This window comes from Limanda limanda, chromosome 18 (assembly GCF_963576545.1).
Source record: "Limanda limanda chromosome 18, fLimLim1.1, whole genome shotgun sequence".
NCBI lineage: Eukaryota > Metazoa > Chordata > Actinopteri > Pleuronectiformes > Pleuronectidae > Limanda > Limanda limanda.
This window is the reverse complement of record NC_083653.1, coordinates 6,582,333-6,607,644: the sequence shown is the minus strand read 5'-3', so window position 1 is coordinate 6,607,644 and position 25,312 is coordinate 6,582,333. Positions and strand designations below refer to the sequence as shown.

Below are 25,312 nucleotides of genomic sequence, written 5' to 3'. Positions count from 1 at the left end.
CGTATGTTGGCATCCCAATAATAGATATATGCAGTTAAAGCAGTTCTTTATAGCCAAATGAAATAAATACTGTATTTTGCACTATAATTGCTTTGTTTTTTCTCAAATTTAATATAGAATGGCTGTTATTTGAAATTATTAATGCATCATCGAGTATCAAAACTCTCCCTCAAATGTGAACAGTTTAATTTAGAAATCGAAGGGGAAACATACTTTCTACAATATTCCTGTGATGGTTTATGACGAGTGATATGTTTGTGTTTATATTATGTATCTACATAATAGACATGTGCAATTAAAGCAGCTACTTATAATAAACTGTCGTACAAATTGTGTGCTATTTTATTATTTCTTTGCTTTATTCAAGATTTAATAAAGCATTGTTTTTTGTTTTTTTTAAGTACTTAACGCATGATAAACTGTTTGTTTGATGAAGTCGGTGAATGCATGATGTAGAATTAAGAATATCCCTCAAATGTGAACAGTTTATTTTAGATATTGTATCAAAAAACAAGAAAACAGATCTTCCTGTGCTGGTTTATGAAGAGTGTTGTGTTTTTTTGTTGATTTCATGTATCTTTGGAGCATCTTTTTAATAGAACTGTGCCAGTAAAAACTTTATTTACAGGATGCTGTAGTACAAGGTGTATTTGATTGTTTAACTGAATTGTTTTATTTAAATATTTAATGTAGACTGACTTGATTAATGCATGATAACATGTGTGTTTGGTGCAGTCGGTGAATGTGTCGTCTAGTATCAAGATTTTCCCTCAAATGCGAACAGTTTATTTTAGATACGGAGCTAATAATAGTCCCCAGTGATCATTTTCCACAGGACGCTGCTGCGACTGTTCCTACGATGGAAGCGGCGAGTGTGGACGGAACCATTCGGATCGCAGGGGGGTGGGGCTCACACTCAAAACATCACTTACAAGTGGGTAAATCTTTATAAAACCCTCTTTAAATCACGGTCACTTTTGTTTCCGACGCTAGTTGGCGCTCTCTGGTTGTTTGGATGCGAACTCACTCTTCAACAAGTCAAAATAACAAGTGTAAAGGCTTTGAAACACGGAGTCAAACCCCTTTGCTTCCGACTTGGAGGAGTCGGATGAAAACCGAGCTGTGTGCCACATCTTCCACTGATGATAAAAACCTTCGGGCAGAGAACTGGAGGCTGCAGCGACCAAACCAGGGGCTTTCTTTTAACCCCCTCCCAAACACACACACACACACACACTGTTCACACCTTTCTGATAAAACCCACACGTGTTCGATTCCCGGCTAGTGACGTGTCAGACAGCTTGGACCATCCTTGAGTTCGAGCTGGAGCAGCAGGAGGAGGTGAGAAGTTCAGACTGTGAAGTTTGGAGGGAGGAGAAGTGGACTTTCCCTTCAACGAGCTGATATCCTTGAGGAGAGGTGAGTTTACATGACTTTGTATTATATTAGAAATTATACTTTAAAAAGTGTTCTCCAGTTACTGTCCCCAGGAGAGAGGAGGCTGAGGAAGGGCTACACCCATAAGGACGAGCCTACTTCTCACACACTGTAAACACAGGCTGAGGAAACACTGTACACATCATCATCACACTATTCAGATTTTCCTTCATCGACATTGTAGTGATCTAAAAGAGACAAATGATGCTGTGGGAGGGAATTTGTCGAGTTGTGATCTAGATTTGAACTAATTCAACTCTTGAATAAATCCACCTCAGATGATGACATTTTTATGTACTATTTCCTAAAAGAAAGGACTCTGAATTACTCAAGGATTTGTAGAATGGTAATTTATTTCCATGTAATCACAATATGATGCCTTATAATAATAATAATCATTATACACTGTATTTATGTCACATTTCTCAAAAATACAGTTGTAAAAAGCTTTAAAAGTTAAATAAAAGAAAAGCAGTTTGAAGATCACACAACATTAGACAATATTATAAGTATAAGAATTAAAATCATATTGCTTATACAATGTTAATACAGTCAAAACACTAATATTTAGTTTTAAAGATAAGATAAGACTATACAAGATTTAGTAAATGAACTTGTGATGGGACCCTTCACACTTTGTGTGTTGCTATAATTGTTAACACCAGTCATCTCATTTAAACAAATACACTGCAGTGTTGGGGCTTTTTAATAATTAGCAATCATGTCAAATTTAAGCCAAATTTTAATAGACCCACTTCAAATGGGGGGAAAGCATCTAACAAATTCAGTGCTATAATAAAAACAAGTTGTAAATGGTTCAGTTGTAAACAAGAGTGACATCTAGGATACGAAATAGAAGGTTGTGTGCACTTCACAATATCAAGTCCGATGCTGAACAGAAGGAGAAAATCACTGTTTGAGAACAAGCAGCATTTTAAACACGCACATAAAAAATGCAGTTGTTTCTCTTGAGTCCTGATAAATCTCCTGCCCTGTTCTCGCCCCAGATTGATGGTTACATCGCCTCCCTCTCATAAACCTTAGTGCTATCCTGTTGCCTTGACTACTGGCGTGTCAGGGGACTTCATCCTGATCCAGTGCACGATGTTCTCTGACACCAGTTCAGAGAAACTGCTGCGAAGCGGCGTTGCGAGCGAGGAATAACTGGAGAGCTCATTTTTCTGTGTCTCCTCCTCGAACGCCGGGCCGACTCCTCACCCACCTGATGCCTCCGCGGTCACACCAGCCGTGCACGCAGGCTGCAGCCAGTGAGTGCTCTCTGCTCAGCCACAGATCAGCAGGCTGCACGCACCATGGGAAGTCTGCGGTCGTTCTGTGCAGCCGACCATATCAGTTTGTCTTATTTACATTTCATTCAAAAGAGGCACAAGACGGACACGGCGAAAATTATTTTCTGTCTTGTTCACACAGCGTGGACGATGGGAAATGATCTGTGACTCTGACGTCTCCGTGACATCATGACACGTAGAGTCAGATCTATTTTGGGGTTGTTTATGCTCATCACAAACTAACTCTGTTATTGTTATTTTATTATTAATTTGGATTATTTTGACAGTTGGTTCTGTCTTACAGTCGATAAGTGTAAATCACAATGTCCAGGAGTACAAGGGGACATATTGTCTGGAATCCAAACATATTTGATTTACAATCTTAGAAATGGATGGAAAAACAAGTATACCATTTAGAAGCTGGAACCAGTGAATATTGTGCTAAAAATTACTTAAACAATTCATTCATTAAATGTATTTGCAAATGAAATGATTAGTTACAACATTTGGGTTTAAACTTTGACACAAGTGGTCTCACTAAATCACCAACTGATGCACAGCTCTCCCAGCTGTGTGTCGTGTTTTGTTGATGTCCCTCTCTGGGCTTTTTACAGCTTGACTCCCCCCCTCACCCCACCTCATGTGCATTTGTGTGCTTGTATGCATCCAAACGCACACACACACACACCCTTCACCTCTCCTTTCCAGACTTTAGTCTTTGGAATTCAGTCTTTGCCGTACACAAAGTAATGAGCATCTGGGAAAAGAAGAAAGGCTTTCTTTGTTATGACAAGCCATTACCCCAGGAAATGAGGTGGGCCTGAGAATGGCAAACAGCAGTGAAAGTGGCCTGTTCATGGGTTTACACAGTCCCCATCTGAGATTTTGGGGAGGGGGATGCTTGGTCTCATTAGACGAACAGGAGCCCAGTGGAAAAACTGGGAATGGGGGACAAGCAGAGAGGCTGTTGCTGTGGAATCAGGAGGAATCACAAACTCTGAATGGCAGTCTCGAGGGGCTGTTGTGTATCGACGTGCTCCGACTGTGCGTTCGCAGCTTGTGAACTTCTCTGGCAACTTTCCGTGCGAGTCAAGGCAGCGAGCTTGCGGTTCTCTCAGCAGAGGAGGAGGTCACGGGGACGTCAGAGCAGCGACTCAGAGTTATTTCTGACCACATCGCAAAAAGTGCAGCAACTTAAAATCCACCAGAATAGGTCAGAGACAGGCTCCAGCTGTGAAAACACATAAAACATCCTGTGAAATCTCAAATGTAGCTATGTGTGCGTATGTGCTGTGGGTTGTACCTACTTTTTACAAGCACAAATGGAAAAAAACGTAACGCTAATGACCCTGTATACTCAGTGAGACGTGATTTAAAAGAACCAATCGGGCTGTTTTCTTGCAGCAATGTGTCATATGGGATAGTAAGTAATTTACATCTAAGAATAACTTTGATCAAATGCTTCAAAGTCGTCTGATCTTCTCCCTGTTTCCCTAAAAGACAGCATTACCATTTTACAGCCTCAATTGCATCACATGTTTTATTTGTGGGAGTCTACTTTAGCTTTAGGGTTTAATGAGCATATTTCCGCGCTCACTCCTTTTCCTTTTAGAAATAAACTCTTTTTTCAGTCTGTAATCTTGTGGAGTATTTTTTTTTTTTATGTGGCTCCGTGTGTTTGAGGGAATAAGTAGCAACGCCCATATTTTTTACGTCTGCTCCAGCTCAGCCTGCACTGAGCTGTCCTGGAAAAGCCCATGTGACCGTCGAGGCTGAGGAGGTGCTGTCGCTTCCTCATCCTGTTGCATGCAGGAGCGGAAGGACTCCGGTCGTGCCTGCAGGGCGGCGTGTGATTTATCCCACTGCCAAGTGAAAACACAGTCAGCAGACAATTGTATTACACTGTCACGTTGAGCCTTTCTTTTATTCTCCTGGGTCCTGCTCTGTGTCAGTCAGAGGATTGTTAGATACTACGGCAAACACACAAAATCCTACAATGTGAGATTTGCTCTATTTTCAGTCATAATAATTTCTACGAATCTATTTTTAGCCCTGCTTACGACATTGATGTGTACATGTTTGTTGGTTAATTCTTCCACTTTGATTCTGAATTTCATGGTGATGATGAATCCCACTGACTTCGCAGATCAAGTTAAATATCTCAACATCTACTTGTGGGATTTGAAGTGCAAGTAACAATAAGACAGAATAAAAACTGTATAAAAAGCCTAATAACTTATAAGCCAGTTTAAAAACATAGTATTTATCCAGTATAAAACATAGTTTAACACAAAAAGACAGTAGAGAGAGACAATTTATATACAATACAACTATGGAGTCGTCCCTCATGACAGAACCACACTCGCTGGTGTCTACAGATGCATTTACAACATGCACTGATAGACTGTCTGATAAGTATCAGGTGTGATTTGAGTAAAAACACATTGTTCATATGTTTTTACTCTTGAAAAAAGCTGCCGGGGTGAAACACCAGATGTAGAATATAATTCATACATGATGGAGCTGGAGAATTCGACATGTTTGTTGATGTTTTACAGCCACACTGCACTGGTATCAAAGCTAATCACCCACCAACCCTGTATTGTGGACCAGTAATATTTTCAGCCACATGCAGCACACAGGGTTCCAGCCATTCTTTGTTCAGGGCTTCTCCCTCCAGAGGTGGGGGGTGTAGGCATGGATGACCTGAACATCACACCAGTAACATCTGGATCTCTGTTCAGAAAGGTTGACACTGTCGTGCTGCCAGAGTTTACAGGTCCTTTCCTTCATCCAGAGCTTTAGACCTGTTTCACACCAGAAACTAAATGTTAAAAAGGAACGTAAATCTAACAATTAAGATCAGAATACATACTTATCAATACTGGATCAAAACATTTGCATTAATATGTGAGACACAACATACAAATTGTAATAATAAGTGAAGTGGAGACGCATCGTCCATCTTTTTATACACCATGATGTACATTTGTTCTGGTCTGTCTTTAGCTGGTGATTGGGTGATGAGGGCCGACACTTGATGAAGAAGTATGATGATCGGCTTTAGATCTTCTAACAACAACTTGTGCTTCTTGGCTCCTCTGACTCTATCCTAGTGATGTAGGATTAAAAGAGGATGAGCTCAGATGATTGTGAATCATCGCTCAGCGGAAACATAAAGTTCATAATATCCATAAGGTTTTTGTTGTTATATTCAGTCTAAGTTGTTGTGTTCATTCACTGGTATTTTATTTGAACTTCTATAGGACTGAAGTAGAGTAACGTTTCTAATATTCTTTCCTCCACATGTGTATTTAGAGTTGACATTTCTGTTTGATATGGAAACATGTGCAGCTAACGCCTGATATATGAGTGAGTGGAAAGGTCTGAGGTTACACCGTGATCCACAGTGAAGTGTGAGAAATGAACCGCAGTAATGTATAATGCGTCTGGTTTGCCCAGATTTTTTTTGCTGCTGTTTCTCAAACCCACGTCTCAAGAAACTCTCCAGGAAATTACACCGCTGCAACAATTATAAGACGGGAGCATCAGTGTGTAGAAAAGACCTCATTCAGATTCACGCTCGCTCTGCTTTGTTCTATGCTAGATAGGATCGCTCCGGTGCCAATAACGCGATGGGAGCGATGGGTTTTCAATAATTGAAAGAAAGAGAACATGGGGATAATACATCTCTCTCCCTCTCTCCCATAAATTCATTATCGGTAACTCCGAGCAGTGGAGGTGTTGTTCACAGGGATTATTATGTAATTGAACCGCTGGTATTAGAAAAGCGGCTCACATAGTATAGCTGCAAATAGTTTTTCTTTCTATGTGTCATACTTTTTTCCGTTCTTTCTTCCTCCCTGCCCCCGCACATCCCTTCTCTTTCTCTCTGTCCCTCCCACTCCCACTTTGCCAGATACATGTGGTGAAAGATCAGCTCAGGTTCTGGTCCATTTCTTCCTAAGATCTACAAAAACAAAAGGATTGCTGTCATTTGTTACTTTTCATGTTTTACTTCAGTGATTCATCTCAATATCGTTCTGGGTTATTTTTTTCTCAAACCTCATATGAAAAACAGATTTTGGTCGGTAAATACTAAAATGTTTGCGGTTATTTGGGAGGATAAGATTGTTTGGTTTTATTTGTCCTTATGTAGAACTCTAGTGAAATTGTGTGTTTGTATATTTTGTCTTTAGTGACCAAAGTAATGACAAAAAACATTCGCTACGTTTTGGAAAGAAACTCTACAACACAAACACAAGCACACACACACACATACACACACTAGTTTCATGATTCATGTGGCTATTTCCCAGCCCCATACGCTTCACTATTAAGGTCGCAGAATAGGTCATAGATCATGCCTCCTCCATGTTATTGGATGGGGCATGGACCAAAAGAAAATAATCTAAGTACCTGTCAGATACATTTTCTCAAAGATGGTTTCTCTAATTTAAAATAGCTCTTATCACACTGATGTATTTGTAAGAGACTCTTATACTCTTAAGTCCATCTTTATATAAAATCTACGATCATGACTCTGTTGTGTTTTCATAGGAAAGAGGCTCAGGTCCTCTATTCAAACCTAGACCTGATGTAACCTGAACCCTAAAATCAGGTCAGAACTCTCAAAAGGCAACAATGGGGTTGTTGTGCACGTGTTCAAATTGATAACACGCACGCACACATATGTAATTCCCCTGCAGGTGTCGTAACCTTTTTACCTGCTAGCACATGTTTGCCTCTGCTTCATCAGTGGCCTGGATGCACAAAGCTTTCCCATCTAATAGTTATTATGCTGTTACAGCTTTATTGTGGATGTGCCGTGTTTATGCGTCCTCATATCCCCGGTCATGAATGCACCTGCATACATGAATAAACCCAATTTTGCAGGATATAACCATGGAAACAGCATTGAGACAAACCACAGACACCAAAGGTGAATAGGCCAAGGTGATTTGTGTGTGTTTTCGTTGGTATTTTTTAAGCCGTCTTTTGTGTTTCTCTTTAACCCCACCTGCTTGAACTAAATTACAGTATGCGTTTTATTGTGGGAACTGTGGTGGAGTTGAATATCTGGCTGTCTCAGTAACAACAGACTATCATTAGCCTGACCTTTCAGAAAGGGGCTTTATTGATAATTACAAGGCCCCAGGACACTTGTCTCTGCGCCTTGCAATGAAGTGTTGATAAATTATGGCTGTGCCAGAGGACTAATAAAGTAGCCAAGGACACCAGACCTCCGAACCACACACACATACAGTGACACACACACAATATCTTTATAATCGTATCTTTTCTTCCTCTGCATTGCCTCATAAGTCCATTTTTGTCGTTTCTCAGAAGCGTCTTCAGCAGATGTTCCCTGAGAAAACATTGCAGCAAACTGAGGGAGAAATATTGAACCGATGAATCATTGATGATTTTCACACAAGGATATTAATGAGGGTTGTTGGTCTCCTGCAGGAGCGGAGGAAGCCGAGCAGCCGTAGACGTGGAGAGTGAGAGCACAGAGGGAGTGAAAGGAGAAGGTAGAGACGCCACCCGACCCATCAGCCTGCAGAGAGAGCTAGAGCGAGCTGTGACATGGGGAAACAGAACAGCAAGCTGAGGCCCGAGGTCCTGAACGACCTGAGGGAAAACACAGAGTTCACCGACCACGAGTTGCAGGAGTGGTACCGCGGTTTCCTCAAGGACTGTCCCACCGGCCATCTCACCGTGGAGGAGTTCAAGAAGATTTACGCCAACTTCTTCCCCTACGGCGACGCCTCCAAGTTCGCCGAGCACGTCTTTCGCACGTTTGACACCAACGGCGATGCTACCATCGACTTCAGGGAGTTCATCATCGCCCTGAGCGTGACGTCTCGCGGCGGGCTGGAGCAGAAGCTGCGCTGGGCCTTCAGCATGTACGACCTGGACGGGAACGGATACATAAGTCGAGCAGAGATGCTGGAGATAGTTCAGGTGAGGATGTGAGCTGAATGAGAAGGTTTCCATGGATGTGCTCTATATTAATCCATCATAATCGGCTTCCTCTCATCTAAATGTGTACTAAATATTGGCTTTGATATTAGTTAATGCCAATTTACATGGTAGTTATGTAAATGTAAATACTTTTACTTGAATTTGAATTTTCCCTTAGATGGAAGCCAGAAGTAAACGTAGATATGTAATCACATTTCTCTCTCTCAGCACAGTTTAAGCTGAGTTTAAATAAATTAAATATGAAATATAATTTATTCAAAACTAAATTTAAAGTAATGTTTCACTTGTTCTACAGATTCCAATTTATGTTTGAGTAGGAAGGCCACTCAGAGGGAATCATTTTGATAATAACGTGGCAGCATTAGGATAATAGAGTCATCATATTTTTTAGAATGCAGTCATAATATTTCACAATAAATATTGACCAAATTTAAACTTCATCATAATATTAATATCATAACATTATGACTTAATATTAGCACTTTATTATCATGATATATTATGACTTAATTATCATAATATAACCACTTTATTATCATAATATTAAAACTTTATTGTCATTGTATTAAGAATGTATATTCTATATTATATTCTATTCATAAAATCATGACTTTATTATTGTAATCTTATGACCTAATTCTGTATTTATTTTTTCCATGAGGATGGCCCTAATTCTCTGTTCTATTAATTCCTACTCAGGCTGCATCTGACAGTCATTTCATTATCAATTTAGCTGACATCTACTTTCTGACTAACGCAGTAGATTCACTATTTGATCGGTAAAGAAACCGAAGAACCGCTCAAAACACTGAGTTCAGCAAAAGCAGCAGATCCTCTCTCCTCTAATCTGTTTTTTTCAGTCATATGCAAAACACACTTTAGTTTCCTGTGTGAAGACTGATCTCCAGGTCTGAATTCATAAGATATTTCCATCTGGCGTCACGAATGCAGGCTGCCCTTTCTCTTTTCTTATCACCCTGGCTATATTTACTCTTCCAATATGGTGAGCTGAGCAGCCTGCAGGGCCATATCAATATTGGCTCAGTCCGCTGTGTTTGTGGATACAAATGAACGTGGAAAATAAAGCCCTGGAGAGAGAATTGAGCAGCGAGTGCAACAGCAGCAGTAATTTTTCATCTGTGACGCCTGAGAGCTTCACACAGATGATAAAGAAAATGATTATTATTTCTTAATGTCGTTTGTAGGCAATTTACAAGATGGTGTCGTCAGTGATGAAGATGCCTGAGGATGAGTCGACACCAGAGAAGAGGACAGATAAGATCTTCAGACAGATGGACATTGATAATGATGGTAAGATCCGTGTTCCCTTTCATTTTCATCTGGATGTTTTTAAGGAGAAACATCCTAAAGAAATGTCCTTGAATCATGTCCCACGTCTCCCTGTCCTAAATGTATTGGACATGTTCGATGTCTAGAGCATGAGGCAGCTCAGGATGTTTTGAAGCGTGAGGTTGAGAAAGTCTGAAGGTCAGAGTGAGTGTCTGTGGCTCTGGTTTAATAACATCACGTGGTTCCATAGAGTCACTTAACCTCCGTTTCTGATGCAACGTAAACAGATGCTGACTGACAGAACAACAGAAAGAGCAAACTTACAAACAAATTTCAGTTTTTTTAGTTTTATCTTCGGTTGCTGAGAAATTTGACTTGCAAAATAAAACAAATAAAAATGTTAAGTCATGTATGGAATATTAAAATAGTGCAATAGATCAATATCAAAATAATCAATGTCACAGCTCAAGTGTAGCACATTTCATAGTAATACCTACTAAAAGATTAAATATGTGTTAATACCACTGCAGTTATAAAATGCCCTTTAATAAATTATTTAGTGAATATTTAGATGCAAAAAAAGTGTTATAATAGAGGCAATAATTGTGTTTTGTTTCATTTCATTAATATCATAGTCATACCGAGCTACCGACTTTTAAAAAATATTCTTAGAACCACTTTTCAGTGTTGACATCAGTAGGTATCAATACATAAGATTCTTAAAATAGCCACTTTTTAAGGAAAGTGCTGCTCAGTTGTTACTTTTCGTTTGTTTATCAATTCACTGAAATAATTTGTGAAACAGATTTAGTGGCACACTGACACCCCCTGCTGGTTGATGTGACTGGACAGCTATGAGTGACTGAACAAAAAGGTTGATGTCAGCTTATTATAATTTAAGAAATGTGTTGTTTGTTGGAGAAGCACTGCTTATATTTTTGTTATTTGAGCTGAAAATGAAAATCTGGATTTTGGATTGTGGGGTTGGGGGGGGGGGGGACTTGCCTCATGATTCATCCCCTCGTCCAATTTACAGCTGCTGGTGACTGAGATCTTTCTTTATTCCTTTCGGTCTCTGCTCCACAGGTAGATTGTCGCTGGAGGAGTTTATCAAAGGTGCCAAGAGCGACCCGTCCATCGTCAGACTGCTGCAGTCGGACCAGGGAGCCTCTCGTCAGTTCTGAGGCAGAGACATTAGCGCCCACGCACGCTCTCTCCAACACACACACATCATTCCAGCTTCGTGCTGCTCGGTCGTCACCACACAACCCTCTCAGTTTATCTACACTCCACTGTCTTAATGTTTACATGAACGGATAATTGATTTGTTTTTTCCTCTGTTGACGTTGAACTTGCTCGAGACTGTGTATAAGCTCCTCCCCCCTCCCTCGCCTTGCTGTGCCATATATATTTATACTGACTGGATTATATGCTTGCAAGTATTATGAGTCCTGTGATGTTACATGAAGGAGAAAACTAATTACGTCAGTTGGTATAATTTGATTGAATCGGTTGTTCAGGATATCGACAAGTCGCCGTTCTGAGCGAGCTCTATATGCCTTTGGTATTTGCATGCGCTCAGTGATCTGTGTTTTCTGATATTGTAACAGTTAACGTGAATAAGGAAGCCCGTGATTGTTTTTATTCCTTTTTATTTTTGTAACAAAAACGTCATTTTGTTTTCACACATTTGAAATAAAGTCGTGTAAGAAAAATATACACAAGCAGTCCCACAGTATTCCCTTGTCCGGGACAGACATGGGGCCAAACCCACTAAGATTCTCAACGTTCACTGATTTAAAAAGAGAAAGAAAAAAAAAGGTATATTTAGAAAACACCAGACTGGACATTGAAGTGTTACTCTGACAAGCAGACATCCGAGAGACGGTGCTTGAAGATGGCGGAAGAAGGGACAATGTTTGACACTTGAATAACTGAGATGCCAGATTCAGAGCCTGCTCGCTCCTCCTCTCAGAGGGTGGCGGTCGCATTAATACGCCACTTCTTCTGTTCAGCAGGTTCAAGAGTTCACTTCAGGGACAAGACAACTTCACCCCCCTCATCTTCTTCCTGTCCCCGTGTGAACGACAAAGATGATGTAGAGAAACTGCAGGTGTCTCTCATGTGTCTTTTCTGGAGTATTTCAGTAACTGGGCGACCTCGTCCACAGGAGAGGGGGGGGGGGGTGGGGGACCGGATCAGATCCAACTAAGCCAGTCAGGATCAGATCCCGCCCCGTTTTGGACTCATAACTCGGTTTTCTCAAAGAAGTCATCTAGGTCTATGTCACTGAGGTCGTAGTCCTCTTCCACGGGAAGCTGAAGATGACGAAGAGTGTAAAGTTAAGACAGTGAGTAAATCTGATCTGTTTGCAGATACTTAACGCATCAGTTTTAGATCATTTGTACTTTTAACAGACAAATAACAAAACCGGCTGCAGAGCGGCTTGCTTCTCATTCCGAGCTGCTCTGAGAGAAACCAAGAGGCCGCTGGGATTCTCCCACTCACCTGTCCGTCTTTGCCGTCCCAGGATTCAACAGCGTGAATCTTGGGCATGACGCCACCTCCCAGTGTGGCGGTAGAGCCACGGCCCACAGAGAGCTCCCTGAGGAGAGCAAGAAACGAGTGAACTTCATCATTCATCTGACACTTGAGATGGGTTTTTACATGACATTGCTTTAGTGAAACAAGTTCTGACAACAGCGCCCCCTACCTGAGGAACTCATGAATGCCAGTCTCACTGAAGGAGCCCCTCAGCAGAGCAAACTTCATCTTGCGTGTGTTGATGGCGGCCATGGCGGGGTAGCCAAATCCGCCAATACCCAGAGAGGCCTCCAGGTCCATCTGAGCTCCTGCCTCAGTCCACAGCCAGCTGACAAAGGATCAGTCATTAGAATAATGATAGTTGTAGTAATAATAATAATCATAATAATAATCCATGCTCATCCATACCCCCAACTCTTCTTCTTGTACTTGTCAGCCATCTTAACCATCACCTCCAGATAACCGTTCCTACCAGCTGCGCCTGTAGAGACACAAGGAACATGGATGGTGAGTGATTCAGGAATTTTAAAGTCTTAAGTCTCATTTGTGTTTTCTTTCTACTTGGTATAATTTGTCATATTTCTGAAGTATTGACAATGTCCTCAGAGTCGGGGGTGTGTCTGGTCTCACCTGTGTCCAGGATGTGAGGCAGGACGGCAATTATACACAACTGACTGTCCTCACACGTATTCTTCAAGACGCCTTCACCGAGAATCTGAAACCAGAATTAACAATGAAGAACCTCACATATACAAGAAGACACACATATCTCAAGCTGAAAAACTGCTGCTATACACTTAGAAGACGCCGACAAAGATGACAACTTGGAAAAACAAGATCCGAGAGATTTTGGCGATAACAACAGACGCCGGTGTCCAGACTCCTCCCCTCATCTTAATGTTCTGGACATTTTCCTGCTGTTGTGAACGGGTCTGACTATCTCATCTCTCTTTATATGTGAAAGGCAAATTTTGGAAAAAATCCAGAGCCAATTGTCCAGACAGGTTTCTGGAGTGTCAGAAAAGGACTTAAGCTTGGTGCTTGTCCTGCTTTGTGATCTATAAACCTTCACACGTGCATCCAACAATACAAACACTGTACTGCACTGACCTCCAGCATCTCAGGAGGAGGAGCGTTGTCAGAGTACAGATCCAAGGCTCTCTCGATGATCTCGCCACGGGTGCGGCCTCCTTGGAAATCCTCGGGCTCCTCGCCTTTGCGGAAAATCTTGATGGTGGGAAACCCACGGATCTACACACACAAATACACAGAAGGGGAAAGATATATTTTAATGATTCTATTTAACCTGATATGTCTTTTAATGGAAGGACTTCAGCTGTAATATTAAAAATCGGTTATGTAACTAATAAAAGTCTTTAAAGACTTTGCTGTGGATCATTCACTTTGTGCTCTTATTTTATGTGACTGCCACATAAAATAATCTGCGGCTACAGTCACAGTGTTGGACCTACGAGCTGCAGCAGAAAGTAAAGATGAAGTTGAAGAGTAAAGCTAAACTGAAGATGAGTTAAAAAATACTAATTAAGTCATTAAAAACCAGCATTTATATCCAGGAAACTAGTAAAATATGAAGAATTCTTAACCAGAGTTTGTTGGATTTGTATCAGTGGAAGCTCTTCTGGTTCAGGAAGCCGGGGATCATGGGAAATATCAACCGTTCAGTTGTGTTTCAGTTCACTGACAGTACGCTGTCAGATCTCCAGTCAACACATTGACTTGTTTTTTTTCTCCACATGAAAACCACTTAATAGATCGGACACAGAATCTATCACCACGTGGGGCTGCAGAGGGCGCTGTTACTCAGTGAACGCTACATAGGATTTCTTCAAGTTTAGTTAAATTGCTCAGCAAATGTTTTACTTCTATCTTGCAGTGCTATTCTAGTTAATTTGCAACTACAGAAGTTAGTATCTGAATCGTGTTTCCATGTACCACATTATTTCTTGTCTAACTCACCCCGTAGCGGCCGGACACAGCCTGGTGAACAGTCGCATCCAAGGCTCCAAGGCGAACTCTGCCCTTGGTCTGCTCCTTCACAGCTGTGGCTGCAGCCGCCCACTCAGGCTCCAGGCTGTCAACAACAGAAGGGAGCGATGGTTGAGAAAAAACGAGGATGATGCAGTGCACTCAGAGTTCAATTCCTCAATATGAGGTTGGCAGAGGAAAGCCGGACAAATCCAAGGAATTTCGAACACTACATCTCTGACGTCTGAAGAGTTTTAATAGGGATTACTTCTTGCTGAGAGACTAGTAGTTTATAAACTGAGGACTGCATGGATAATCTGCAGAGCTCGTTTTGGTTTCCAAAAAGAAATTATTATTTAGTTCTTTTAAACATCACATTTCAGGGTTTAGAGCAGCAAACCTCTGCTGTACTGTGATATGTTGATGTGGACTGTGTCAGGAACCAAACTTACTTCTTGCAGTGTCCACACCAGGGGGCGAAGAACTCCACCAGCCACACATCATCACTTTCCAGCACCAACTTGTCAAAGTTGTCGTCGGTGAGCTCCACTACGTCCTCCTTCCTGCCGTCGCCGCCACTCTGCTAGGAGGCAGTTGAGCGTGACTTAACCAACTTCACAGTTTCAAACAGCCTCAATATAAAGCTACTGCAAGGTGCACTGCTGGATCTACCTGTTTTCTGTAGCCAGAGCTGCCGGATTTGCCGCTGAGCCGATCTTTCACCAGACTCCGCAAAGAGTTCATGGCTCCGTCCACGATGGCCTGGCTACTGCGTCCACCTGATGGGGGGGGAAAACATGAGGAGCTCAGTCATTGCTACCAAAAACATTATTTCATTGTAGAATCCAAACGTCTGCCTCATACAGACTTAGAGTTTCCAAAAAGACAATAAAAGAAAATGAAGGAGAGGTTGCATGGCTTCCATCTGTACCTTGGTATTCCTCTGGCTTGTTCTTATTGCCTCCAAAGATCTTGATGGTGGGGAAGCCTTTGACGGCGTACTGTCCGCCAAGCGACTTGTGCTGATCTGCGTCCACGGCACCGATCTTGACAATTCCCTGAAAAGTTCCAGGACAAACAGGTTATGGGTTTTTTTTCACACTCAACTTTTTATTACAGCTAAATATATTGTCGTCTCTCAATGCCCGTTGTATGATTTTGAAATCAGTTTCACATCTCTGTATCTCTTCAGAAACTCTTACAGTGGTTATGAAATCTAGATTTCTCTGCACAAACAGTGTAGTTCAGATAAAAAGTGGAAGGGTGCTCGGAGATTGCATACCTCTGCCAAGGTTAACGCCCTATCTCGCAAAGTATATGAACTAAAAGAAATAATCATGGATGTGCTTGTTTATCTGGATCAATTCAAAATGTAATGGATTCTTTCTCGGGTCCTTTCCCAGCGCTCCACATAATATCATGAAAACTATTACTTTCAGACGGACTGCAATGAAAAACAACCTCTTTCACGGAGTCTGTTGGCCCCTTTTTTTTATTCATGACTGATTTCAGTGGTACTTTCTTTTATCTAAAAACATAATAACACAGCCGTCAAAACACTGTAATTTCAAATATATCAAACTCCTGCTGGAGCAACTTTATCTCTCCCTCCGTGAGTTAAAGCTTTTCAGTGGAAACGTCTCCAGCTGACAGCCTGCGAGTCGACAGCCACGCTGGTGATAAGACGACAGAGATGATTTGTTTACCTTGAGGGCCGTCGCCACCTTCTTCCAATCCGAAGCAAGGGTTTGACAGTGGCCGCACCTGCGGAGATAAACAAATGAGATGCACAGGTGTGATTGATAATAACTGTAATTCATGAATGAGGGAGATGTTTGCTACTAATGTGGATTTATAATAGATGCATCCAAATGATGGGTAAGGATCAGAAAGATGAATACAAATGATAATCGTGTTCATTTTGTCCCCATCTGTACTTCACAAGGAATTGTGACCCCCATCAGTCACAGAACCAAGTTAAATACTAACACATCCACAGAATATTTGACACCTTTTATTTACATACACTTTTGGTGTAGAAATCTCTTATGGCTAATGCTCGTCGAAAAACCCCAATTCAAATGTATCAACGTGGTCAAAAGATTGGTTTTCTGCAAGTTTCCAGGAGTTAAATCTAAACCTGACAGAAAAACGTGCTAAAAAAAATACCACAAGATGCCGTTTGGCGCTGGGACGGTGAATCAGGTTAGTGAGCCAGTTTGCTACATGGGTGCAGTTTTTATCTTTGCCACCGCAAGATCAATCCAGTTTTGTTTGTATATCCCATAATCACAATTGGCCTCAAAGGGCTCAACAAGGCGTGACCTCCTCTGCGCTTGACCCTCAACAAGGGTCAGAATAAAACTACAGAGAAAAAATAAATACCTCAGATAGAGCTGTGAGGAATCCCTTTTCCAGGATGGACAGAATCTTGGTTCATTTCAGTGCCACGTATTGTGTGGTTTTTATTTCTCTGTCACTCTGAATTGCTCTTGCATGACACTGGAACATGTGAAACCTTTGCTCAACCCAAGGCAGAGCGGCCTGCTTTGCATTCAAATTCCCCCCCCAAACTAAACACATGAATGTTCCCTGTGAAGAGGACAACCCGCCACCACCGACTCCCTGTCAGGTGGCAGGAAGCTACAGACGTGTCAGTGCTTGGTTGAACCCGGACACACTGAAAGTAAGAGTTGTGTGGACTCACCAGGGAGCGTAGAACTCCACCAGCCACAGACTGTCACTCTGGATCACTTCCCTGTTGAAGTTGGAAGGTGTGAGCTCCACCACATCATCACTGGCCGAGTACATGGCCCGGACACACAGCAGCAGGGAGCAGCCCAACACTCCTGCAACACAACATGGCAACACACACAGGTTTATCATCAGCAGTGACATGAACACATGGAAAACAAATTATTATCCAGCAATTCACTACAAATAATGAACAAAATTAACTCAATAAAATAAGAATTTTTCTTAAACAGAAACCTGTCTTGCTTAACTTAAAACTGTATACATTAATATAAAACAATAGATAGAAAGCAGAACATCCATCCTGAAATAGTGCATATTTTTAGTGCAATAACAAAAGTGCAAACAGAACATGTTATATGAATATGCTGTCAGCTCATTGATCCCAGAGAAGGACATTGCCTGGGAACAAGTTTACCGTAAATTTTCATATAAAGCGCCCTGTTATTCATTTTCCATTGGCATTTTACTGACCATTTTTTAAATCTCACAGTAATAAGGGACAAAGTGCGTCCGTTTTCAGCTCAATACGGGACAGGTGCTTATGTTTCCAAATACGGGACGATTCCGTTTTTCAAGGGACGGTTGGCAACCCTAACACAGCAGCACAACACTCCTTGCAACACAACATGGCAACACAAACTCATCAGCAGTGTGTGATCACAGATGTTTCATTTACACTGACACAGGACTCAACAAACAGGGATCTATTACATCTGATGAGCAGAGTTGTGATCATTTGTGTAACAGGTGAAGTTTATTCATTGACAGACAACAGAGGCCTGTGCATCTTCACTGAGCAACTCCAGCTAACCTCAAGCGAGAGAAACACACACTGAAACACACGCAGCGTTAAATCAATTAACGCATGTTTGAGTATAAATTAGAGATCAAAGTACAGGTCGAGTCTCTCACCAAGTAGAAGGGTCCTCATGGTCTCAGCTGCTCTTCTCTCGTCCTCACAAGCACTCGCTCCTCGCCGCTCGCTGCGCTGCTAAACTACACGGACAACTCTCACCGTGGCCCGCGCTGATTGGTCCGCTGCGGCCGACGCGGCGCTGCAGCCAATCAGAGGGCGACGTGTAGTTTCGATACGACCACTGAGGGAGAGGGAGAAGAGGAGAATAGAGAGAGAGAGACACACACAGAGAGAGAGAGGGGGAGAAGAGGAGAATAGAGAGAGAGAGAGAGAGAGAGAGAGAGAGAGACAGAGAGAGAGAGAGGGAAAAATACAGAGAGAGAGAGAGACAGAGAGAAATACAGAGAGAGATAGACAGAAATACAGACAGACAGACAGACAGACAGACAGACAGACAGACAGACAGACAGACAGACAGACAGACAGACAGACAGACAGACAGACAGACAGACAGAGAGAGGGAGAGAGAGGACGAGAGAGAGCACTATGAAGAGGAGGAGAACAAGTGAAATAATAATTAGATTAATATTAACACATTTCATGTGAGACACTAGTTTTGATCAGTGATTTGAATGTGGACAGTCCACAGATGTAGACTCAGGATTATATATAGATAAAGATAAACTGTTGATATTAAAGTCACTTCTTACAGCAGCAGATGTGAAAGTATCAATTATATCGAAATAAAAAAGACCCAATAAGATTACAGAGAATATGTACACAGTGTACACCTTTCACTACGTACAGAAATACTGTTTTGTTTTGTGGTATATTTTTGAGACATGCTAGAGTAAATAAAAAGGTGTTCTCACACACACACACACACACACACACACACACACACACACACACACACACACACACACACACACATATATCGATATATTATAAGTACAGGCGGCTGTATATGTACTTCTATCAATTTTTAATGATACTCACTTAATTTTAAAGTTTTTTTCAGTCAGAAGCACAAAGTTTATTTACTGTGGTGCAGGTTTTTACATGTATTACTCAGTCTATGGTACTACTGCAGTGTGGAGGCGTTGCCACTAGATGGAGACACACACCTGTGTGTCAGTTACTGCAGAACTGATCAGCTGCCCATAAAATAAAAGTTGTAAAATAATATTATTCTGGAAATAAATAACCAATAATATTATATTTTTAATAATATGGAAAATAACACTTTCCTTTAATTATCAAGAGCATTATTCTACTTTTATCCCCAACTATCACTTTCAAGAGCAATATTATGTTGGTTCTGATCTGATATTCATAGAGAACGTTTTCTCTCTTAGACAAACTGATCCTGGTTCAGTGTGGGTCTACACTCACAGTGAAATGCTGTAATACATTTACAATGGATGACGGATACATGCAGGTCCTGGGTCTGATGAAGACAGATTGTTGAACCAGGTTACAAGTGTGTTGCAGCCCTTTTAATATGTTGTCTTTAACCAAGTATTGGTATTAGAGTTGCAGCAGAATAAGAGTGAGTGTCCCTGCTTCACAATTCATCACATAAGGAAGATATATATAATCTGCTGCCTGCACTGCTGCACCAACACAACCACAGACACACACATACAGACACACACACACACACACACACACACACACACACACACACACACACACACACACACACACACACACACACAACCACAGACACACACAGCGCCACTGGAACACATGAGGTCTGCTTCAAAAATAAAAGCACAGGCTGGATAGGTGGAGCCCTGACATGATAGTTATTTACAACAGACCCTAGGCAACTCTGAATTAATCATGAAGTATTACAGCAGATAGAAACAAAAACAATATTAACGAGAGGAGAGACCAGAGAAAACACAGGGACACAGTACAGGGACAAATACAGTACAGCTATAACAAAACCTTGAGTTAACACTGAAATGAAGTTGCAATGCAGTAAATGTGAGAAGGAACATAGTGTACCCTCAATATGTGTGTGTGTGTGTGTGTGTGTGTGGAAGAGAGAGCATGATTTGGAATCAAATTAGTGTATTGGTTGTTAACTGCGAACTTATATTATCAAGCATTTTCATGGTAAATTTAGTTCTCGAACTGCAGTTTGTGCCCCCTGTGGTTACTCTTAAAATAAAAATCTTATTAGATTGGTTCTGTGTAATTCTGATGTAAAGGCAGAGCATATGTGTGGGTGAGATACACTACAGAGAAAACAAATGACAAAAACTCGACCCAGAAGGACACATCACTTATAAACACGCTTGACTTCCTGCGTCTGTCACGCGATGTCGATCCTTGCCTGCTAATTGTACAGTACGGTCCATGCTATCATTGCAGATCACACGATTATGTTGCCAGGTGGTGCCATCACTATTATTACATACAGACTAATAGATCTGTTCAAGTAGGGGCTCTGATGTAGCATGAGCTATTTTAAGACAATTGGACAATGTTACAACTTCAGGTTTGAGGGAATGTCACAATTCTGACCATGGTTCAATGACTTGTCTCAGCTCTTTTGAGCTACTTATTGTATAGCAGCCAGGAGCAGTGCATCAAAGTATAAAACATGTCACTTCCTGTAGCCAGCAGGGTCGGGCTTTGAAATTGAGTCAATATTGATACATGGATCTGATCAGGGCGGGACCTTGAATGTGTGAATGAGGTTTGAGGCTGATAGTACAATGCACAGAGGTGTTGTAATAAATCCCTCGTTTTTGGCAAATCATCCAAATTTCATGCCTACACTTTAAAAATGATCATTTCACTATTAATCATGAACTAAAGTTATCTCTCAACATTAATTGACACACATCAGTAAGTTTAATTTAGTTTCCAACATATTAACAAATGTGTGAACGAGCTCTTCAGCCCTGGGGAAGAAAATGTGTGACTTGGGCAAACACTGCCCTCTAGTGACCAATATTGCAGCTGCAGCTCAATCATATTGATTTGACTCATCAAACTTTAATGCCACGCCACGGTCAGACTGTGTGACAAAAACGCAAAATTTGCGGTAATTTATATCTCCATCATGTTGAGATGACACTCACCTCAATATGAAGTTGATCTGAGGAAAGCTCTACGACAAATTCGTCAAGTAAAAATGTGGAAAATGGCCACTAAAGCCAATAATTCTTTGTTGTCAGTTTGCTTTGATTATTTAATTTTTAATTATTTGTTGTCAGTTTGCTTTAATGTCCCAGTGTCAGTGGTGTTAGAATCCTTTGATGTCTTGCAAAGGTGAAAGAATTATACGATCTGTAGAAAGAAAAGAGTTTTTGCCCTGAACAGATCTATTAATATGTATAAAGTGAGTCACAATCAAATGTTATTCTTTTAGCTTAACCCTTTGATACAAAACATGGGTCAAAAGTGATCATGGTAATGGGTCATGGCAATACTTTCCCCCAGTAAATAAGATCACTAAAGTGTAAATACTATGATTTGTTATACATCTTCTGTGATGTCTGCCTTTTCCAATGTTGATCTGATGAAAGCCCTACGACAAGTTTTTCAAAGTAAAAATGTCTAAAATGGCCAAAATGGCCACTAAAGCCAAAGTGGCAGGCTTCCTGTTTTGTCTAGCATATCTATCCAAGAGCTAATTTTGTTTGTTATGCAAAGACACATGGCCCTACCTATTTTTGTAAATGTCCGCCAATCGTGGTGCCGGGCCTACACTTTGGGGGCGCTTGTCACTTATTTTGCCACGCCCATTCCTTAAAACCATATGAATGTCTGCAGGGGGGGCTGTTACTACACAAATGTAGTTTGAGTGAGATAGAACCATGAACACTGAAGTTACAGCAATTTCATGTGTCACAGCAAGTTGATGAACTTTAACGCCACCCCACTAATATAGCGATTGACAAAAAGACAGTAATCTTTTGCCGACATTATCAATGTCTTGAGACCCTTTTGATACAGTTTGACATGGTTGAGGTCAGTGGATGAGGAGGAATACATCCAAGACGCGAAATTAGGGGTATTTTATATCACCATCTTGTTGAGACGACATTCATCTCAATATGAAGTTGATCTGATGAAAGCCCTGGGACAAGTTCGTCCAAGTAAAACTGTGGAAAATGTGGAAAATGGCCACTATATCCAAAATGGCCACTATATCTAAAATGGCTGGCTTCCTGTTTCCCAAATTGCACATCTAGACTTTTTTGTGCGTCTGGTCAAGATACACAGGTGTCCCGATTTTTGTGAAGATCGGTGAAAGCTAACTGATGGGCTTTTCCTTAGATGGCAGATAGATTAGAGTTTTGAATTTCCTGCAAACTTTGGTATGAATTTGAGCATGTCTAGGCCCTGAAAAATCCCAAAAGGGAAATACAAATCCTTCAAAATACAATAGGGCCTGATGATGTAGCCTAATATTATAATAAATAATAGGTCATGGTTAAATGTAAGTGAAGTTACTATACAATTTGAAATTGGTGCAATTTTATTCTTTCTTCCTCAATATTTTTTATTTTATTTTATTGTATTGTATATTCGTTTTATTTTGGAAGATTGTGCAGGAAGTGGGAGATTTGATTGTGGGTAGCTTGACGTTACACGCACTTCAATGCCAACTTTGTGTGCGCGCACAGGCGCACTGCTCGGCTGAGCTGGAGTGAGGAGACTTCAAGCTGCAGAAACAACACACCATACTGGAACCAACACACCATACTGGAACCAACACACCATACTGGAACCAACACACCATACTGGAACCAACACATCCAGTATCTTTCCAGCACACCCAGTATCTTTCCAGCACACCCAGTATCTTTCAACTCAAACACAGAGGCTTGGGGGATTTTGCAGCTTTTACGCACAGCCCCGGAGCGTCTGGCGACTTGTTTCTTCTCTGCCAGCAGCAGGTTGTGTTGAAGATCTCGGTTCATTTGAGCAGTTGTGGGTCGGACCTGTTGTCTGCACAATGTGGGGGGTCCAGCGGACGCGGTACGCAGACTGCAGCGGCTCCGAAGCCAGCGAGGAGCCGGAGGTCGCGGTGAACATCGGCGGGGTGAAGCAGGTTCTGCATGGGGACGTGTTGAGCCGCTACCCGGACACCCGGCTGGCCGAGCTGCTGGACTGTTCCCTCAAGTCTCCGGAGGAAATATCGTCCCTGTGTGACGACTACGACCCGGACACCGGAGAGTTTTATTTCGACAGGGACCCCGAGGCGTTCAAGTGCGTAATTGAGTTGTATTATTATGGAGAGATCCACATGAAAAGAGGAATCTGCCCCATTTGCTTTATGAAGGAGATGGAGTTCTGGAAGATCGACTCGGATTTCCTGGACGAGTGCTGCACCTGGCACCTGCAGGAGGTGGAGGACGAACTTGCAGAGATCGCAGAGAAAGTGAGAACGATCCTGGTGGACAGAGAGGGAGACCCGTCTGCTGCGGGCTGGCAGCGGTTCCAGATGTTCCTCTGGAGGCTGATGGAGAAGCCGGAGACCTCCATGCCTGCGCGCATCATCGCGATCATCTCCTTCATCTTCATCCTCGTCTCCTCCGTGGTCATGTGCGTCGGGACCATCCCCGACCTGCAGGTGGAGGACGCAGAGGGAAACCTCACGGAGCACCCGACTCTGGAGGTCATCGAGACGCTGTGCATCTGCTGGTTCACTGTTGAATACTTCCTGCGTCTCATCTCCGCCCCCAACAAAGTCAAATTCGTGCTGGCTTTCATGAACATCGTCGACTTCATGGCGATCATGCCCTTCTTCGTGGTGCTCATCCTCACCTCCGTCGGCGCCGGGATGATGGAGCTGGCGAACGTGCAGCAGGCGGTGCAGGCTTTACGCATAATGCGCATAGCGCGCATCTTCAAGCTGGCACGTCATTCCTCCGGACTCCAGACGCTCACATCTGCCCTGAAGAGCAGCTTCAAAGAGCTCGGGCTGCTCCTCATGTACATGGGCGTGGGGGTCTTCCTTTTCTCCGCACTGGGCTACACCATGGAGCAGAGCCACCCGGACACGCTGTTCACCAGCATCCCACAGTCCTTCTGGTGGGCTGTGATCACCATGACCACCGTGGGCTACGGAGACGTCTACCCCAAGACCACTTTGGGTCGGTGCAACGCGGCCATCAGCTTCCTCTGCGGGGTGATCGCCATCGCGCTGCCCATCCACCCCATCATCAACAACTTCGTGCTGTTCTACAACAAGCAACAGGTGCTGGAGACTGCGGCCAAGCACGAAATCGAGCTGATGGCGCTGCGCTCCGGCCCCGGGGAGCTGGAGGCTGCACCCAGTGGCACCATGCACTCCTGCCACAGTGAGGCATACATCCCTTTACTGAAGGATCCCAGGGGAGGGGGTGCAGGCCTGTCGACCCCCAGCAAGGACACGAGCTTTGGAAGCACGGCCGAGACCACCGAGTATTTTATCTCGTGAACAAACAAACACCTGCAGAACAGAAGAACCAAACATCAGTAATAATTCTCCACTGTTCATTTTTGATTGATTCAAACTTAACCTCTGGGTTAATGATACAACGACGACTTGAGATTGTAAATAGCCTCAATAGAAAATGCAGCCATGGCCTCTGAGGACCTTCATATTTTGAAGAATTGCACCTATTAAAGGGACATCTATTGACTTGATGAGCTTTGCCTTTGCGCAGTGACTCCCTGTGGGCAGGGGCGAACTGTTTGAACGTGGATTCCCCTTATGCAGGCTCCTTATATAACTCCCCCATCCCCAATCCTCACACTCAGATTGTTGTTGTCACAGTAGCGTATTCCTTTGTACAGAAATATATATATATATATCACCATGAATGTTTGTTTTTTTGAAGTAATAAATTTAGAGTGCTCCTGTGAGAGAAAAGACAAATGTAGTGAGTCCTTGAGAGGTTCATGAGGCATCAGGTGTTTGAAAATGAGACTTACAGTGCCAGACATTTTATAGGGGAATATATGAAGGCAATGTATCATGTCTGTTTTTGCCTGTGATCTTCCTGGGTTCAGTGATTTATGTTACGACTGAGAGTGAGGTTGTGTTTCAGATGTAAAACTCAGTCTGTGCAGGAGCATGTTAAAAGCAGTGGATGTGTCAGTCGGGCTGGGAATCTGCGAAGCATCACGTTGTCAACACTGGGACCTGAGC

At 42.3% G+C, this 25,312-nt stretch overlaps 3 protein-coding genes across 4 annotated transcripts; 2 read left to right on the top strand and 1 right to left on the bottom strand.

Annotated features, from left to right (window-relative positions):
- Window positions 1-1,170: 1,170 nt before the first annotated feature.
- On the top strand, window positions 1,171-11,790 carry hpcal1 (hippocalcin-like 1). Its single transcript, XM_061091068.1, has 4 exons — window positions 1,171-1,419; window positions 8,196-8,693; window positions 9,920-10,025; window positions 11,091-11,790. The coding sequence occupies exons 2-4, from the start codon at window positions 8,316-8,318 to the stop codon at window positions 11,186-11,188; spliced, it is 582 nt and encodes a 193-aa protein (XP_060947051.1). The 5' UTR covers window positions 1,171-1,419; window positions 8,196-8,315; the 3' UTR covers window positions 11,189-11,790.
- pdia6 (protein disulfide isomerase family A, member 6) lies at window positions 11,640-18,292 on the bottom strand. 2 transcript variants are annotated; one of them, XM_061091066.1, is made up of 13 exons: window positions 18,204-18,292; window positions 17,242-17,383; window positions 16,241-16,298; window positions 15,466-15,592; window positions 15,207-15,313; window positions 14,987-15,117; window positions 14,526-14,640; window positions 13,659-13,799; window positions 13,179-13,263; window positions 12,957-13,029; window positions 12,718-12,876; window positions 12,513-12,609; window positions 11,640-12,322 (listed from the first exon to the last, which is right to left on the bottom strand). In XM_061091066.1, exons 1-13 carry the CDS (start codon window positions 18,220-18,222, stop codon window positions 12,251-12,253), a joined length of 1,326 nt encoding a protein of 441 aa, XP_060947049.1. In that variant the 5' UTR covers window positions 18,223-18,292; the 3' UTR covers window positions 11,640-12,250. The 2 variants fall into 2 exon arrangements, with proteins under 2 accessions (XP_060947049.1, XP_060947050.1); XM_061091067.1 differs by having other exon boundaries at window positions 14,987-15,114.
- A 4,531-nt stretch (window positions 18,293-22,823) lies between these two features.
- LOC133024522 (potassium voltage-gated channel subfamily F member 1-like) lies at window positions 22,824-25,027 on the top strand. The gene has a single exon (XM_061091658.1). It carries the CDS (start codon window positions 23,132-23,134, stop codon window positions 24,596-24,598), a length of 1,467 nt encoding a protein of 488 aa, XP_060947641.1. The 5' UTR covers window positions 22,824-23,131; the 3' UTR covers window positions 24,599-25,027.
- The last annotated feature ends 285 nt before the right edge of the window (window positions 25,028-25,312 follow it).

Excerpts from the sequence above, each read along its gene's own strand:
- pdia6 (XM_061091066.1), bottom strand. Across the intron at positions 13,264-13,658 it reads CTCCTCCTGAGATGCTGGAG|ATTCTCGGTGAAGGCGTCTT; the intron begins GTCAGTGCAGTA and ends TTCTGGTTTCAG. Across the intron at positions 13,030-13,178 it reads GCCTCACATCCTGGACACAG|GCGCAGCTGGTAGGAACGGT; the intron begins GTGAGACCAGAC and ends GTGTCTCTACAG.
- hpcal1 (XM_061091068.1), top strand. The coding sequence starts at position 8,316 with ATGGGGAAACAGAACAGCAAGCTGAGGCCCGAGGTCCTGAACGACCTG. Across the intron at positions 8,694-9,919 it reads AGATGCTGGAGATAGTTCAG|GCAATTTACAAGATGGTGTC; the intron begins GTGAGGATGTGA and ends TGTCGTTTGTAG. Across the intron at positions 10,026-11,090 it reads GATGGACATTGATAATGATG|GTAGATTGTCGCTGGAGGAG; the intron begins GTAAGATCCGTG and ends TCTGCTCCACAG.
- LOC133024522 (XM_061091658.1), top strand. The coding sequence starts at position 23,132 with ATGTGGGGGGTCCAGCGGACGCGGTACGCAGACTGCAGCGGCTCCGAA.